At 41.4% G+C, this 17483-nt stretch overlaps 1 protein-coding gene across 2 annotated transcripts; it reads right to left on the bottom strand.

The window, feature by feature from the left end:
- Nucleotides 1–1992: 1992 nt before the first annotated feature.
- On the bottom strand, nt 1993–17291 carry asb7 (ankyrin repeat and SOCS box containing 7). 2 transcript variants are annotated; one of them, XM_069711463.1, is made up of 5 exons: nt 17080–17291; nt 16228–16330; nt 13199–13410; nt 11736–12341; nt 1993–6872 (listed from the first exon to the last, which is right to left on the bottom strand). In XM_069711463.1, the coding sequence occupies exons 2-5, from the start codon at nt 16263–16265 to the stop codon at nt 6733–6735; spliced, it is 996 nt and encodes a 331-aa protein (XP_069567564.1). In that variant the 5' UTR covers nt 16266–16330; nt 17080–17291; the 3' UTR covers nt 1993–6732. The 2 variants fall into 2 exon arrangements, with proteins under 2 accessions (XP_069567564.1, XP_069567565.1); XM_069711464.1 differs by having other exon boundaries at nt 16228–16278.
- Between the last annotated feature and the right edge of the window lie 192 nt (nt 17292–17483).

Here is a 17483-nt window from a genome sequence, read left to right as displayed (position 1 = left end):
CAGAGGCTAAAAATGTTGCATGCTGACAGTGGGGGGGAGGGTAGGATAATGCAGGAAATACGAAGGCACAGAGGGAAAAGACGATCAACATTTTCCTCAGACGTAGGCTGTTATCTAAGTTATGAAGACAAACTCTACATGACTGAAAATGCAACATATCTTAACGTCCAACCAAACATGAACTTTCATGACCTCTGACCTTTCTGTAAACGTCAGCAAACACGTCACGACTCGAGAACTCGAGACTTCTCGAACATGTTGAGAGTTCTGACGTCGTGGCGCCGATCATACGGACTCTTCTGGTGTACACCGTAAATACGACAACATCTGAAGTGCAGGAAGACAATTGGACACAGGTGGAAACAATGAAGGCAGAGGTAGATCATCACACATGAGCACAGGAAGTCAAGACATCAGAAACGAGAGAAGGTGGGAAACCCAAAATAAAATAGGAAATATAGTCAACTAACAGAAACTTCCCTCATCGAACAGGAAAACAGTGTAGACAAGTACAATAAGCTGCTAAAGAGACACAGATTCATTTTCATGTATAGTGTTATTATTTTGAATATAAATGATCAACTGTGTTTTTCAAAGATTGAAAATGCTTCCTTCATAATACCCATGTTAATGTTATGATGTAAAAAGCCATATTCTGTCAAAATATGAAATAAAGATGATGTAATCTCCCTTCAATCTCTCGCTGTAAACACATACAGCATGCAAACACAAATATAAAACCAAAAACAGTTGACAATGCAGGAATTAATTTTAGTTTATTCACATTTGTATTTATTTTTTACTTAAAAATCTGCATATTCTGTACATTCAGTAGTTAATGATGTGGAAGACATACAGCATTTTAAAAAGTCACAGAAGACGTTTTTGAAGGGTTTCCCTGACGATGATGATCAAAGTCTGCTGAGGAACTGATTGGACGAGGCAGTGACTGTATAACAGACTTCAGAGGTTACAGTCTCTGTCTCAGAGGATGAACCTGTGCACCATGAGACACTCTACACAGACCAAACACAGTCGGATGAACATCGGACTTTATGTTTAGAAATCTTGAGCGAGACAGTCTCATTAAAATCCAGGTCTGAAATCTGTGTAATTGTGCAATGAAGCTTTGGTGAATCTTGACGGAAATAGAAAAAACTATGTGCAATATGTTATCCAAATACTCTTTTCAAAATGCAGAAAAAACCCACTTAAACACATACTTGAAATGTGTTTTCTTCTTACATAACATCTGTGATTTCCTGGTGTCATATTACTGGGTGTTATGTCACCTGACGAGAACTTGGTCCTCAATTAATCAGCCTTTGACAAACAGGTGTCGGTGAAATCTAGAACGGCTGTTTTAAATGAAACGAACCCTGTGGAGTTTTTTAAGCTCTGGACGAGCTATGAAACAAGTTTTTAGACGAGTGGGCTTCTCTCACATGCATGTGCAGGCAGACACACATGCAAGGGTCACATGATAAACAGTCGAGCCAGTTGTCACGCATTATTCCACTGATTGACAGCTGAATACAGTGGATTTAGGAAGCATTCAGACCCCTTCACCTGTTTTTTTTTTACACTTTGTGTTGTAGATTTAACTTCATGTGTGTAAAACTGACACTTTTGCCAATAATCTACCCTCAATAACCCATAATGACACAGTAAAAACAAGACATTTTTACCAACTCATTAAAAATAAAAGATTGAATCTTATTCACAAAAGTATCCGGGTCCTTAATTTAATACTTTGTCGAAACCCTTTCAGCAGCAATTACAACTTTGAGTTTCTGAAGGCTTTTTCACCAAGCGGCAACCAGCGGTGACGTCACCCGTTGGTTTGTGAACGTTATGAATCCTCCAGTTCAGATTCTGTCCGTCACCATCTTTGTTAGTTCGGAGTGGTTTGGAGCAGGAAGTGACCATATTTGGAGGAGCTGGGGAGGAGCCAGCGGTGGATCCGACTGATCTGATTGGAAACCTGACGATACTACGTCCCGCCCACCGATAGCTGTAACCTGACTGCACCACAGGCCTGTCAATCAAACAGACACGCCCCCAAAAACAGGTCTTCTTGAATCTTCTTTTCTAATGAATGAGGGATTATTTTCAGATGGACCTCCAGAAAACTAATAAGAAGGAGTGACTTTAGCTAACAACACCGAGATAACTGATGGACACATTTTATTCACTTTGGATTTGATGAGAGAAGTTGAATGGGAGTCTATGGAGCCGGAGGCTTTTTGGAGCCGACCTCTAGTGGCACTCACTGGTATTGCAGCTTAAGGCACTTCTGCATTTGAATCATTTTTCAGGACTGGAAGCAGCATCCACTATATTCAGTCATCTCACTGCTAAGATTGCACGTGAGGTGTCTAAACGGCCATCTTCAGATCACTCCACTGATTTTCTATTTAAATTTTAGTGTGGGTTTTGTCCCAAAGCTACCTCAGCGTTGTCTCGGCTGTATGCTTCGGGTCATTATGACTGTGGAGGAGGTTTTCTTCTTAGTATTTGGCTGCATTGATCCGTCACTCAGTTCTGACCTGTCTTTCTGTACCTGCCACCAAGAAGCACCTGACAACCTGATGGGGATGGTATCAGCAGTACCTACTGTCCTCTCAGGAGTCCTTTAAATGCCATTTGGCAGACGGCCATTTCTTACAAAGCTGTTATCATGACTGTTGAGTCACCTCGATGTAAATCCAAGGCCTATTGAAACACTCAAAACTTCAGAAATGGTTCCATATTGATTCCTTGACCTGAGCCTGACCACAGTTTTCTGTCACAGGTCTCCTGAGAGTTCCTTGGACTTCATGGTCTTAGTTTTTGTCCTGACCTGCAGTGTTAATTGTGGGCCTGTAGACACAAACCTGCCCTGTCGGCTCATTTTTGCCACAGGTTGACTCTCATCATGTTCAAGACACATTTCAAGTATTGTTAAAGCAAACATGAGCACCTGTCCATGTTTTGGACTGCCACAGGAAAGGGTCTGTTACCTCACAACCAGTGCATGACAGATTTCAGGGTTTAATTTGATCATATTCTCACTTTTCTTTACAGATTAGTGAGCTAAGACTGGTGGGGAAATTGGCAATTTGATCATTTTAAAATGAAATCTATAATGTTACGCAGAGTGCAGAAAGTGAAGGGGTCTGAACAAACCATTTTAAATGCAGCAACGCATCCACAAAGGCAAAGAAGAAGAGTGCTAAGTGGTAAACAAGAATGTAAACAATGCAGGGTGGTTGGTGCTAAGATGGAAGTCAGAGGGACGCAGGCTCCAAACTAGATGCTGCTGGGATTGGTTGTTTCACTGTCAATCGACTGGTCCCTTATCTCAACTCTTGATGCTTATTCTAACCCGCCTACATTGTAACAACCAATCACAGGCAGGGCATCCCTCCTACTGATCCATTCTAGCACCAGTCATGCAGGGTCAAAGTTCAAAGTGTTAAGAAAAGTCAGCTTTGCAAATGTTTTCTGAGGAAGGAAATGCAAGTGTTGAAAGGCAATGAAATGGGAGATATTTGAATGTCTTTCTGGTTGTGGTTATTCATATAAAAATAAAAAAGGGTCGCATGCATTTCATCATGTTAATCCACTTAATGGTCGTTTGTAGATGCTCTGAACATTTTGGTAGCGATGGGAATTATTTGTCTCAGTTCCATTTACCTGCTCAGAGTTTGCATTTCAAAATGGATGCTTTTCCTAAAATGTCCTAATACAAAGCTTCAGACAAAACATGCAAATTCAAAATATGAAAATGACACTGTCGTGTTAATGCAGGTGAACACTATCCGAATGGATTTGTTTTTCATTTTAGGAAAACCAAATTTAGGCACGACATAATTTCACTACACATTTACAACACGCACAAAAGAAAGAAATATTTTCGTGTGGCATTGTTAAGACAACAAATCCTACAGTTTATTTCAAACTTTCAAAGTGAAAGAATTCACAGTATAACCTCCACGATAGTTTCCTGCAACAGAGGATGAATTTGAAGAAAAGCACCCAACATTTCTGCTGCAAAAATCAAAGAAAACACCCGATTCCAAATGATTCTTTAAAGAGTGTTACACACACACACACACACACACACACACACACACACACACACACACACACACACACACACACACACACACACACACAAAAGAAATACTTGAGTCACACCAAACAGATCACAATACTTTCCAATTTTTAAATACATTAAGAATACCAGAGATCATTGCTTAAATAAATTCTACAAAAATATCTGTTGTCCATGTAACATATTTACATTGACGGAAGCTTCTGATTGTGGATCAGCGTCACCGGAAACACTGACGCACCAACAACCGCTTTAGTGAGTAAATTATGGTCTTTCAGAACACTTCTCTATTATAAATGCAATCACTCCAAACTCAAATGTACTACATATGGCATTGAAATGTGTAAAGCAATATGATTTGTAATTCACTTTAAATGGCAGCACTGAATTATTTCCAAGCATTGAACTTATTTTCCAAAATCATTTCCACTGCACACTATGTTGCTTATAAAACGAGAGTCTGTCTGTGTGAGTTCTTCTTGCTGATCAGGAGAAAGGAATGTAAAGCCACGCTGGGGTAAATCCAATCCTGTGTTTATGTTTCTTAAAGATACACTCCCTGGTACAACACCCAAGAGACGCTCGAATCCCCAAAAGTTCCTCTCAGCTCATTGTTGATCTTCTAAAATTCAGTTCAGCGTCAGCAGTGAGCTGAGAGGACGTTCTGGTAATCAGACTGAACCGTGCTTTAGTTTCCAGACCTGACATGTAGATGTGGTGCTGATTCAGCAGATTGAGCCCAATTTGGACTCCAAACTGGCAACCGCTAACTTTAAAAGTGAACGTTTGATCCACATTTACACCAGTGCTGTGTTCCAGATGTTGCACTTGTGTTCCAGATGTTGTACTTGTGTTCCAGATGTTGTACTTATGTTCCAGATGTTGCACTTGTGTTCCAGACGTTGTACTTGTGTTCCAGATGTTGTACTTGTGTTCCAGATGTTGCACTTGTGTTCCAGACGTTGTACTTGTGTTCCAGATGTTGTACTTGTACTTGTGTTCCAGATGTTGTACTTGTTCTTGTGTTCCAGATGTTGTACTTGTGTTCCAGATGTTGTTCTTGTGTACCACCTCTCTCTACTCTGAGTCCATCAGTGTGTTCTCTCTGTCAGTACAGAACCATCAGAACACTACAAGTTCCAGGATGAATCACTCAGAACGCTCCAGAACAAGAAGTGTGAAACTCTGGACACTTTCCACCCTAAACGGTCGCCATCTTGGCTCCGTAGAGGAAGGGGGCGGGGCCACCGAGGTAAAGGATTTTCAAATTAAAAGCGTGTGAGGAAGCTGCAGCTGTTCCTGAACACAAAGTGTTTCTTTTCCACTGCTGCTGCTGGACAGAAGAATCAGTGTGTTTATTGAGTGTGTTAAACAAAAACATGTTGATTTCTGGGTAAAATAATTAAAGCTGCAGATATTTTGGAGGCTGATGTGGTCACATGATGAGGTCATTTCCTGTCAGTGCAGAACCGCACTGTGTGATTTGAAACATTTCGACTCTGTCTAAACTCCTGCTCTACACAGCAAGAGTCCGAACATGGAAGAGAACTATTAGTTTGTGTACTAAAGGAAGTACGTCATCTGGAACACAGAACAGAGGAGTCTTTTTTTGTTATATTTAATTTAAGGTGGTGGTGACACCTGATTAACTGTCTGGACTTCAACAATCTGACTGTTGGGACGACCAAATGGATTTGTGGCAGATAGGAAATGTTGGTTGGTTGTTTATTTTAGTGTTCCTGAAGTATTTAGTATGTTGAGGCTACGGTCTGTGATTGACATAAATCCATCCCACCATTTACTCCACATCCTCCAGCCATCTGTTGCTCCATCTTTTGGTTTTTATTCCTGCTTTCTGTTCCAACAGGATGACACACTGTAAACGTGTTTCTATACAGCACGGCTGCTTTTTCAAGATTAGATCCCAAAACAATCAGCTTTTGATTAATCAGCTGTTGGTAAAAAGGAAACTGGAGATGTGGGTGGAGATTCATACATTTGACACCAAGACATTTTGGAATTTAGACGAAGCTATTGGGTAATAAAACTAAAATCAGGGAGTGTACCTTGTCACGTTTTTATTACCATTAACACTTTGCTGATTTTTAACCAGAAAGAAAGTAATGATCATTGCAGCACTTTAAATAAAAAATCCTTTAAGGTCAATAAGATTGATGGCCAATGTACTTGCCAGTATGCTTATTTCACAGTTTGCACTTGATGACAATCTTACCCAGCAAGGTCAACACCATGCACATTGACAGTACGAGAAGTAAATGGTAGAAATGCTGACTGTAGTAAGAAAGCTATCTGCAGTCAAATGAGGTGTCTTTTTTCCCATGAAACCACAAAAACCTTTGCTCACCTGAGGTGTATCCGTTTCCATTCTTCAGTCATTTTTGTAAAAAAAAAAAAAAAAAAAAAAGCAGAACGGAGAAAGGGAGGCAAAAAAAAAAAAAAAAAAAAAGACCAACAACTATTTTTGCAGTGTTGAACTGGGCCAACAAACAGAATCATTCTCCTTCAGCATGTACGGACAGACCTGTGGACCTTCCTTCGAGACCGGCAGCAGAATGATTGCATAGTCTGATAGCGGAGAGGCTTGAGTCACCGTCTCCTCCACTGTTGGAGCTTCACACACCGTCAAACTTATGTTTTAAATAGTCTTTCATAACCTTTGCAATCGGTAGATCCTCCAAGTATTTCAAGCTTTGCAGGCCAATACAGTGACGGACTTTTATTCGACACAAGTCCTGTAGAGTCCGAGGCTGTCCTGAAAGATGAACACAAACACATGTTATTATTATCGTCTGGAAAGGAGCTCATCGCTGCGGCCTGACTGATACGTTGGTGGGATGATTTACTTTCTGCAGAGAAGTCAGTGTTTGCTGGACGATTAGTTACAACAGATTAAAGTAGTGCAAAGCCAAAGATAACACTTGTTGTGTTGTCAGTATCCCTACAGCAGGGGATCCCAACCAGCAGCTGCTGCTGCTGCTGCTGGAAAAAAAAAGCTTGTCGAGAGCAAAGTTTTGAGGGAAGTGAAACCAAAACCATGAGTTCAAAGCAGCTAAAAGATTTTTGAGTCGAGGTCAGTGATGATTTTATCTCTGTATGTGACCCTTATGTCAATTTATACCAGGAGTCACAACCAGTAGCTACCGGAGAGCTCACGAGCTACCGGTTGAGTATGCGTGTTGAGTATGTGTTTGTTATTGTTCACATTAAAGAAGCTTATTCAGCGGGTTTGGTGGAGCTCAGCTATGTGAATAAATGTTACAGTGTACAATTAAAATGTCAGTTTAATTTTTGTGAAAGTAGTTTTAGAGACTTCTTCTCTATAGCAAAGTTGGTTTCTACTGGAGAAAATATCCCAGTAGAGCCGTTTGTCAATATCCTGCTGAAAGCTGTTTAGCAAGTTACAGATTTTACATGTTTTGTTTGTAACTTTCTAAGTAATAATTTTACATGTAAACAGCTCAAATCAGAGCAAAGCGGTTAAATCACGCATTAAATTATGGGCATGATTTTGTCAGACGGTCTCGTGGTTTTAAATTCAAAGACTTGGTGCAGAGCAGCAGCTGAGAAATGACTGCTGGATAAAATGTAGTGTTCTTGTGCTGCATTTCAGTCACTACTTCCTTCAGAGACAATAAACTGCCAAAACACAGAAATACAATACTTTGAAACCATTGGAAGACAGAAAAACATACCATTGCAGCCCAAATAATGATAATAATTAAGAGATGCCCTGCTATCTTCTCAAAAACATCTGGACAATACAGATGCCAGATGTTCAGTGCCGGCCCACCGAGCCTCCTGAACTCAGAAGAAAAAGGAAAATGATTTCCATCGCATTCAAAAAGCCAAATTCAAGAGCGGATTTGTTGCGATGGTAGAAATCCATTTAGCCTCCAATTGGCCCGGTTCTGCTCCTCATCATCACCAGCACTGTGTTGATGCACACAAATTACAATATGGCACAAATCACTACATACCAGGTTATTATCATTTGTTCAATATTTTACAAGCTGCATTTAGTCTCTGCCGTACGTAAAAAAAGAAAAAGAAAAAAAAGATTGTACTATCTATCGCAGCTCTCCCGCAAGGGCGTCACAACGCAGTTCTTTGGTGGAAGTTAAACATTTCCGTGAGCCAAAGTGTCTTCTGGATTTAACATACTGTAAATATTATTAAAAAATATACACCGAGTTCACAAGAAAACAAACAACTGCAAGATGTAAAGGAATACCAGAAGTACACCGCCGTTAATAATGAGTTTTTAATGAGACTGCAGCCTGTCTGTGTTGGAAAAGCAAAAGCAAAACCCTTGTGAGGTTCCTCTTTCATTGTACGCTTTCCCAACGGCAGGAATCAGTTCCCAAAATCACTCAGCATCCACTCTGTTATCAGATGTATGCAAACGACTGAGGAAAATCCCGCATCACTCCAGGAAGTGATGTGTTATCAGGGTGATGTAGGTAAAGTGACTTCTCTCCCTCCTCCACAGGAAACACTGAGATATGACGACTCCTTCAGAACACAGTTTACCGTTTCCATGAACTCTGTGATGTTTGAAAATAAACGTGTTATCGCTCATCTTCTGTGTTCTGAGACGGCAGCACAACGTTCAGACCTGAATATCTCAAAGCGTTTTCCTAACTTTAAAAAACACTTGGGTCTTCTGTGAAATAGTTCAGAAGTACTGAGGATGATGAATGTTTCATAATGGCTGAAACACAGCGAGCTCTATTAACTTTGTCTGAAGGCAACAGCACAAAGTAGGATCTAAAAACAACAAACACAAAACAGATAGAAAAGAACAACATTGAGACAAAAAATAAATAAATCAGGGAAATCAGAAAGTTAAAAAAAAACAAAAAAAACTGCACGCTTGACTTCAAAATGTTTTTGTTGGGTTTTGAATCCACGAGGAAGAAAACACAGCACACAATGGAAAATGTGCAAAAACTCAGACTTTGATTTCTTACCTTACACACATACTTTAATGCACGTGTTATTGAATAAGAAAATATACATTTAAACTAATTCATTAAACTGAGTTGTTGATAAAACAGCTAATTAAAAAAAAAAGTATGTATATTTTGATAAGTGTGTTATAAATACTGGTCAGTGGATCAGAATCACAGCAAAGTGGGATGAATGTTGGTGGTTATCATCACACGTACACGTGATTAATACCAGTATTACATACAAGCTGCACTTCCTGCCTGCCAGACTGAACAATGGGCGCCACACACACACACTCACTCACTCACTCACTCACTCACTCACACACACACACACACACACACACACACACACACACACACACACACACACACACACACTCACTCACTCACTCACTCACACCCCCACACCCCCCCACACCCCTCCCCCCACACACACACTCTCACACACACACACACACACACACACACACACACACACACACACACACACACACACACACACACACACACACACACACACACTCACTCACTCACTCATGTAGCAGTGTGTGTGACTGTGTGTGATTGTGTGTGTGTGTGTGTGTGTGTGTGTGAGAGATTAAGGTTCAGATAGGATAATTCTGGCTGCACCGTCTCAGACCTCCAGTATGCTGAAAATTATCGTGGGAAATCTTTAAAACACTTCTACGGTATATTTAATTGAGAAAACAATTAGCAGATTACTTCATAAAGAAAATATCTTATTATTAGATGCAGCTAGACATAAAAACAATTCGCCTTAACTAACTTTAACAGTAAAATGCTGCTTTCACATGAATGCATTATATTCATTTTTTAAAAGCGAAGCAAAAAAAAAATCCAACATGATTGTAAAGTGTTGATCAACCAAAAAAAACAACACCCTTCTGTTTCATTCCTTTAAGGGTCATTTGGGCGATTATAATAATAATAACAACAATAATAATAACAACAGTGAAATGCCATTCACCATGATATTTTCTGAACAGGTTGTAATTCTGTGAATAAACAGATACCATTACAAACTGAAGGTCAGTGAGATTTCATTAGTTAGTTGCAGGAAGAAAAAAAACAACCTTAAAGTTGGGAGCTGTCAGAGATGTTATGAATTTATGAATAACTGACAAAGATTTATTCCAGATGTCGTACCACGTGTGTGACGGACTTTCCCTCGATGCTTCGACAGATCGCTCGTGTTTCTGCCCGTACATGCAAAAGACAAAGAGCACTTCTCTCTGCTATTGTCTCTAAGAGCAGGGCCTGTGTGTGTGTGTGTGTGTGTGTGTGTGTGTGTGTGTGTGTGTGTGTGTGTGTGTGTGTGTGTGTGTGTGTGTGTGTGTGTGTGTGTGTGTGTGTGTGTGCGCGCGCGCCTCTTCCTTTGCACACAGGTGCTGAGAAATAGATTTCTCTTCTGGATTGGCAAAAAATACATCAGACAAAAGTCCTGATCAGAAACGGGAGTTTGCGAGATCAAATATGCAGAAAATAAATTTACTGCAGCAATAATAAATACAAAATCGATATTTCTCCAGTGCTGACAGCAGAACCGAGACCAGAGCGGATCGATATTTGGCTCTTCAGTGATTTATCTCTGGTTTCCTCCCCATGAAGGAGTTCAGATGAACTTAGGACACTAAAATGCCCAAAAACTCTGAACTGCAGAAGCGAGCGCTGGTTAAAGCACCATAGTAACGGTCACGCATCAGCCTGAGCAGTGACATCACGCCCCCCCCCCCCCACACACACACACACACACACACACACACACGTCGAGCGGGCTGCAGTTAGCTGAAGCTCGGTGCCGCTCTGACGGACGGGCATAAAAAAACAACTCCAAACTCAAGAAGGAGCTTTTCACTCTGAGCTGCAAGCTATCGTGATCGACCTCCAACCTTTCTTCACTTCTTAAAAACCAAAAGAATACAAATAATGTACAAACTTGACTTCTGCACAGGACGCTGCATCATACCACAAACTTGGAGTGTAAAAAAAAGCATTTGAAGGTGACACTTTCTCCGCGTGGTGTGAGAGCGTCTGAGCTTTTTGGTTTTTGCCTGAAGTTGTAATCTTTGTACCTCCGACGTGGGAAAAAGCTGCGGAGCAGCAGTGATGGCTGCAGCGGCAGAAAGGAGCCGGCTGCTTGTCAGTCTGTTTTACATGAGCCCTTTCATAGCACATGAGTTAATCCAGGAGGCAGCGGTGTAATCAATAACCCGGCAGATATGTGATCTGGCTGAAGGTTTCTGGAGTCTCTGAAAGGGCTCGTCTGAGTCAGCGCGCCGCTCTTTGATATCTTTGATATCAAAGTTCAAGGGGCAGCGGAGGAATGTGGCCATTGTTCCCTCCGGATCGTACTGCTTCAGGTAACGTGCGCTCTTGTTCCTCCAACCCGGGATTGTTTCCGTGACTGAACACCGGTCATTATAACCTGGTGTTGGCAAGCAGCCATCGTTCACTCTATACGTTTCGGAAAAATTGTTCTCCTCTCAACTTACGATTAAAAAAAACCCCTCTTTTTCGTGCTTTAAGTTTCGACCCCCCCGCCCACTTCCTGTTAGCAAACACACGCAGATACAGCTTTCGGCACATTTAGAATAAAAGCTGCGAGACGTGCTCGGATGGAGGAGCGCTGAAGTGAGACTTACGCGTGACCTCCTGCAGGAAGTCCAGACACGGCCGGCTGACCCCGGACATGCTGACGGACACGGCGACCGGTGTCTGGCCCTCGTAGTTCCTGGTGTTGGTGTCGGCGCCGTACATGTAGAGCATCTGGGCGCACAGCACGTCGTCCCTCAGGGCGGACAGGTGCAGGGGGGTCTGGCCATCTTCGAGGCGTCCCAGGTTGGTGTCCGCCCCCCGCTGCAGGAACATGCGGCAGTACGAGTGGTTGCCTTTGATGACGGCGTAGCGCAGCAGGAAGCCGTTCTGGATGTCGATGTTGGCGCTGTGGTCCAGGAGGATCCGCACGCAGCTGGAGCGCTCGCGGATGATGGCGAGCTGCAGCGGCGTCGTGCCCTTGTCGCTCAGCGGGTCCACCTCGGCCCGGAACTCCAGGAGGAGGCGCACGAAGGAGTCCCGGCCGTAGTGGGCGGCCACGTGCAGCGGCGTCCAGCCGTCGTTGCTCTTGGCGTTGATGATGTCGCTGCGGTACTCCGACTCCAACATCAGCCGGGCGATGCGCGCCCGGCCGTGCATGGCGGCGTAGTGGAGCGCCGTGAAGCCGCCGATGAAGTCCTTCACTGTGGGGTCAGCTGGAGAGGAGCGGGGAGGGGACGAGAAAGGAGGGTCAAACACACCACCTTCCTCACTGGTACATCGGAAAGGTCCTCAGATACAGTTCAAATTAAAGGGTTTTTACACGAGATGTAAACAAGACGAGGAAAACTTAAATATTTCATGTGTCAACGACGGGCGTCGAGAGGTCGATAACAAAACCTCTACACAGATAAACGACGCACGGACCGTTACAGGAGAAACCTGGATTTTAAATTAGAACCGATTACTGTATGATAAAGAAATTGATATTTGAAGAAGTGCATGTTTCAGCCAGAACTTTGTGGCAAATGATAAATATTTATGAAGCAACGATTAGTGCGTTGACAGCCATCTATCAATTACCTCCCTGTAACTTTACAGCTGTTCGCTTCAACAATGTGGATTTGATGTGAAAGTTGTCTGATGCAATATGTTCATAGTCTTTTTGACTGCATCTCAGAGAAACCCCCATTTTTAATTTTGATGTTTGGACCTCACGAAAATGACATTTAGTGACACGATCGTGACTAATTGTGGTGATTTGTAGTGATAATTTAAGGTTTTTTTCTCACTTAAAAATGCTTTTCACATACAAACATACACAGACTTAGGAAAAGATAAGATATTTGTAAGTGTTTAAAGGATATTTGTCTGAATGTAAATGTAATGGGTCCGTATAGTGTGACATTTAGCAGCTTTCAGCCAACATGGGCTGAATGAATGTCTTCCAGTAAAATAGCGCCCTCTGGTGTTGAGAAAGAAAACCTTTTCATGGCATAATTCTAACATGAAAAACCAACTTCAGCAGCAACACATGAAAAACTAAAAACCCAGCCGAAACCTCGGTGCTGACCTCCGTGCTCCAGAAACACCCGAACGCATCGCTCTTTGCCTTTGGCAGCGGAGAAGTGGAGCAGCGTCCAGCCGTTGGCGTCTCGGATCTTGGGGGAGTATCCCTGCTCCAGCATCCTCCGGACCGTGCAGACGTCCCCCGCCGCCACCGCAGCCTGGATCTGCAGCTCCTCGTGGAGCTCAGGGTTCCTTCTGCAGTGATGGTTCAGCATCCTGTCACATGTCAGAAGAGGAAAGGTTCATCTGTACCTAACGTCTGTCAGGACTGTGTTGGAGGGCTTGGGGGGAACATGCAGCATGCCTGCTTTCAAGTTTCTGACTTACTCATAGCACCTGACACTCTCCATTCATCCCAAGCTGTATTTTTATTTTGTGCGTGTGTGTGTATTTATTCATTGGTCTTACTTCTTTTTTTTAATTCTATTTATCCATCTTATATTGTATTTGTAGTTTTTTCTTATTGTGTGCACCTTTTTTATTCCCCCCCCCCCTAACTTTGTATTTATGCTGCTGTAACGACTACATTTCCCCACTGTGGGATTAATAAGGTCTAAAGTCTCTCCAAGGGGTTTGTGACCCGATCGGACTCTCTGCTCTGAAAGTGGACCACCAGTTTAAATAACATGCATGTTTGCTTGTTGAGTTTTTTAAGTCAAATTTGAGCCAGCACTTTTAAGAAGGACCCTTAAATTTGGTTCTTAAAGAATTGTCCCTTGAGTTGGTATGTGGGCCTAAACGGGCCTGAGCAGGCCTTTTCTAAAGGAACATCTACCGGCGACAGTAAATTCTAGCAGAACCCCGATCCTCTCTTTGGGCTACGAGCCTACGAGCCTCTGGAGCACAACATTTCTAATCCAGATTAAGATTTGAGAGACAAAGTCAAAAACTATTGAGGCACAGTGTTGAGTGAGTTTCCGTGGAGACGATGTTGAGTCTCTGAGCTTCAGCACCAATTTCCATCAGCAAAGACCTGTCAGGGATCAGCTGCTCATATTCAGCCTGTCATTTTCACCTTGTTGTGTGTATGCCGACGGAAAAAACATAACAGTATTTATGAACTGATATGTATAAAGTAATGTGCGATGAAGCTGTCCGCACCCTCACACACATCCTTTATCACAATGGTAAGTAGGAGATCTGTTACAGGATGACAGATGTAATCGTAAAGTATTGGTTTGGAAATCTCTCAATTTCTAAAAATCTACAGTGACGTGTAAATTTCGATCCATTTCATGCTTAATTCTGTAAACACAATTTCGAAAGAAATCTTTAGGTGTGACTCGCACCACGTACGACCTCCCAGCCACCCATGCTGGTTCGTGCTGATATCTGCGTACCAAGCGTGATAATGTTACAGGAAAATCTGAACACAGGAGCGTCACCGTTGAAGTTGTCGTAGGATGTCAGATAGCCGTGTTGAAGTTTTGACTGTTTGACGTTTTAGGAGCGATGAACTCTCATCACCCCCCTCGGTGACCTTTGAACTATGAGGAAGCCTCATAATCTGTTGTGAAGTCTGTTTCCATACAAGTGCTACAATATGAGTTACCATGGTTGTAATAATGATGATTAAGTTTTATAGTTTTATATATAAATGAGTGGTATGGGAGCAGGAAACCCTCCCAACACCTTCTTCTGTCCTGCTGTTGGACAGAACCAAGTACAAGTCACGACACTTCACTTTCTGGGGATACCCTCCAGCTTTAAGGGTACTTCTTGTGTTCATGGGGACCTGTGAGAGTAATTGAGTTTACATCTGGCCAGCGGTGCACAATAATGATGCATAATTTACTGACCAATGGTAAATGAAGAAAGCGGCTCCAGCTTTCAGTTTTTTCAGTGAAGCTGACAATAGAGCTGCATAAAATGAAAATATAGAACAATGTTGGAAGGTTTTGTTAAGTTAACATGACTTGTGTTGTGATTTTGGCTTTAAATGAATTAAAATAATTTGAATTTATCATTTACTCTAGTTCAAATTTTAACAGTTAAAAGAGAATGTCAGTTCATATTTTTAACATAAATAACATTGTAGAAGATTTAATCTAAAATATAGACTTTCTCCTTACAAGTTACAGACATTGTTTATATGCAAACTACGACACAATCTACACAATACTTGAAAAAAAACAAAAAAACTGCTCGTATATTAAAACATTATTTTCAAAACATTTGAGTGCCTAAACTACCTAAAACTTAATGGGATTATAAAAAATAGTTACTAGTTGTAATTGTCATTGACATTCTTGATCATATCATAACCAGACATCAAAGTACAACTGCAATATAAATTTGTGTTAAAAGGACATTTTACTGCTTGTGAATTACAGCCAAAGTTGAATTTTTTTTGGCACATGAACACACTGCTGACTGATTTGATGTCACAGTGAGTCGCTGCATTATGGTAGTTCATTAATGGTTGTTATAAATTGACATCTTCTCTTTGATAGATATTCAGTAACCCCCTTTGCAGGATTTAAAACTGAAATAAAATGGTTTCGACACCTCAGAAAATGTAATTAAACAAATTTGATTTGACATTTTCTCATGTGCTCACGTCCACAAGCTGCCAAAGTTTACGACCAGAGACTTTAAACATGGCCGGTACTCTCTGACGTGTTAACATGACCAGCATATAAACACCCGGCGAACAATAAACAGACCCACGGTGCACCGGGACATTCAAAATGTTCACATAAAATTGGGGATTCATCTTTTGTCAGTTCTGCTCCAAAGCTGTTGAACAAACTACCTGTTAGATATCAGGGAAGCTGCTCATAAAGAAAATAAACTTGCTGCTTCTTCTTCTAATTATTATTATTATTATATCCAAAACCTAAAGAACAGATGCCGTTTCAACCGCTTCAACTTAGGATTTAGAATTTTGAATAACGTAAAAGGGAAATTGAATATTTAAATTTCTCTTGTTTACCACTCTCAGGTAAAAGTCAGTATGACAAAATAAAATAAAAATAAAAATAATAATAATAATAATAATAATAATAATAACAATATTTTTTTTTAAAGTACCTTTTGACCAGCTGAAGAGATGGACTTCTCTTAGTCATATCGGAGCTGGACCTGTAGATGCACAATCAGGAGGGTTGACAGGAGGACAAGACAGCTACTCTACCTGCAAAACACACACACACACACACACACACACACACACACACACACACACACTAGCATTTTTAAACAGTCAGCAAAACTTAAATATTTAAAATACTCTAGTAAAGTCCAACATGATGATGAATGTGTCCTAGATGTCCTCCTACTACTCAGTATAAACACACCACTATTAATTAACTTAAATGAGGAATACAAATGTCAAACTTCAAGCTTAAAATGAGCTTGTAGTTTAAACCCAAACTGATGAAGCTTTGCAAATAACCAGAAAACTTAGCAACGATTCAGGTCAGCACATTAAACACGAGTTGTTGTTTTTTAGTGTCACCGGCTGATGAAAAAAACAAGAGACAATGGAGTGGCTAGATTGGCTAATAAAACCGACAATGCAAACCGTGCACAGGTAAACAAGTCAAATAACAAACAGAAAGCCAAAGTATGAAGGCCGTTGGTGTCACACGGAGCAGAAAATGTGAGGAACACGAGACTCGGAGAGGAAAACCTGTGATTTGAGGCTGGATTTCTCTCCGGCTGTTAGCTGAGGCTGCTTAGCCAGCAAGCTAACAAACTCACTAGCAACTAGCTCGCTATGTTGTGTGAGGGGGTTTTTCCTTGTTTTTTTTCTTCCCCTTGGTATTTGAGGAGTTGTGTACAACGAAACCACAATACACCCGAGTGCATCAACGTCAAAGTTAGATATACATATTTAGCGAGAAATACAGCAGCTTTAATGACTATAAAACAAAGACTTACTTGTCAGACGTTGAAGTTAGCCAATCAGCTTCCAGACGGCCAGCCGAGGAGTCAGAGCTGCATGTTTTCTGTCCGTTTCTACTCAAACCCGAAACTTCACACCGATGTTTAATGTCTCTCAAACTTCCCTACTCACCCTCGTGGGTAACGCCGAGCTTCATTTCGCTGTTCAACAATCAACCTTTGACAACAAAGTCTCTGGAAGTAGCTACTCTTGTGACCCCAACAGCAAAAACAATGAGACTTCCGTCTCCAGCTTTTCAGAATAAAAGCATCCCCCGTTGACAACTCCAAACTGACCATAAAACTGTCTGTTTGCAAAAAAACACACCAAAACGGAATACATTCAGTGTTGATGCTAACAAAACATTTCATTTAAATGCTAAATGAATTAAGGACAGTCT

This window comes from Brachyistius frenatus, unplaced genomic scaffold (genome assembly GCF_029030835.1).
Source record: "Brachyistius frenatus isolate BFR_SWC_R1_liver_20210118 unplaced genomic scaffold, ASM2903083v1 Contig_100, whole genome shotgun sequence".
In the NCBI taxonomy this organism is placed as follows: Eukaryota; Metazoa; Chordata; class Actinopteri; family Embiotocidae; genus Brachyistius; species Brachyistius frenatus.
The sequence above is the reverse complement of the archived record's forward strand: the minus strand, read 5'-3'. Positions and strand labels throughout refer to the sequence as shown.

Bases quoted from the DNA above. Each gene is read 5' to 3' on its own strand.
- asb7 (XM_069711463.1), bottom strand. From the start codon at position 16,265: ATGACTAAGAGAAGTCCATCTCTTCAGCTGGTCAAAAG. The intron at 13,411-16,227 runs GTACTTTAAAAA...GACATGTGACAG, and splicing joins TCTCTTCAGCTGGTCAAAAG to GATGCTGAACCATCACTGCA. The intron at 6,873-11,735 runs GTAAGTCTCACT...TTCATCTTTCAG, and splicing joins CTTCCTGCAGGAGGTCACGC to GACAGCCTCGGACTCTACAG.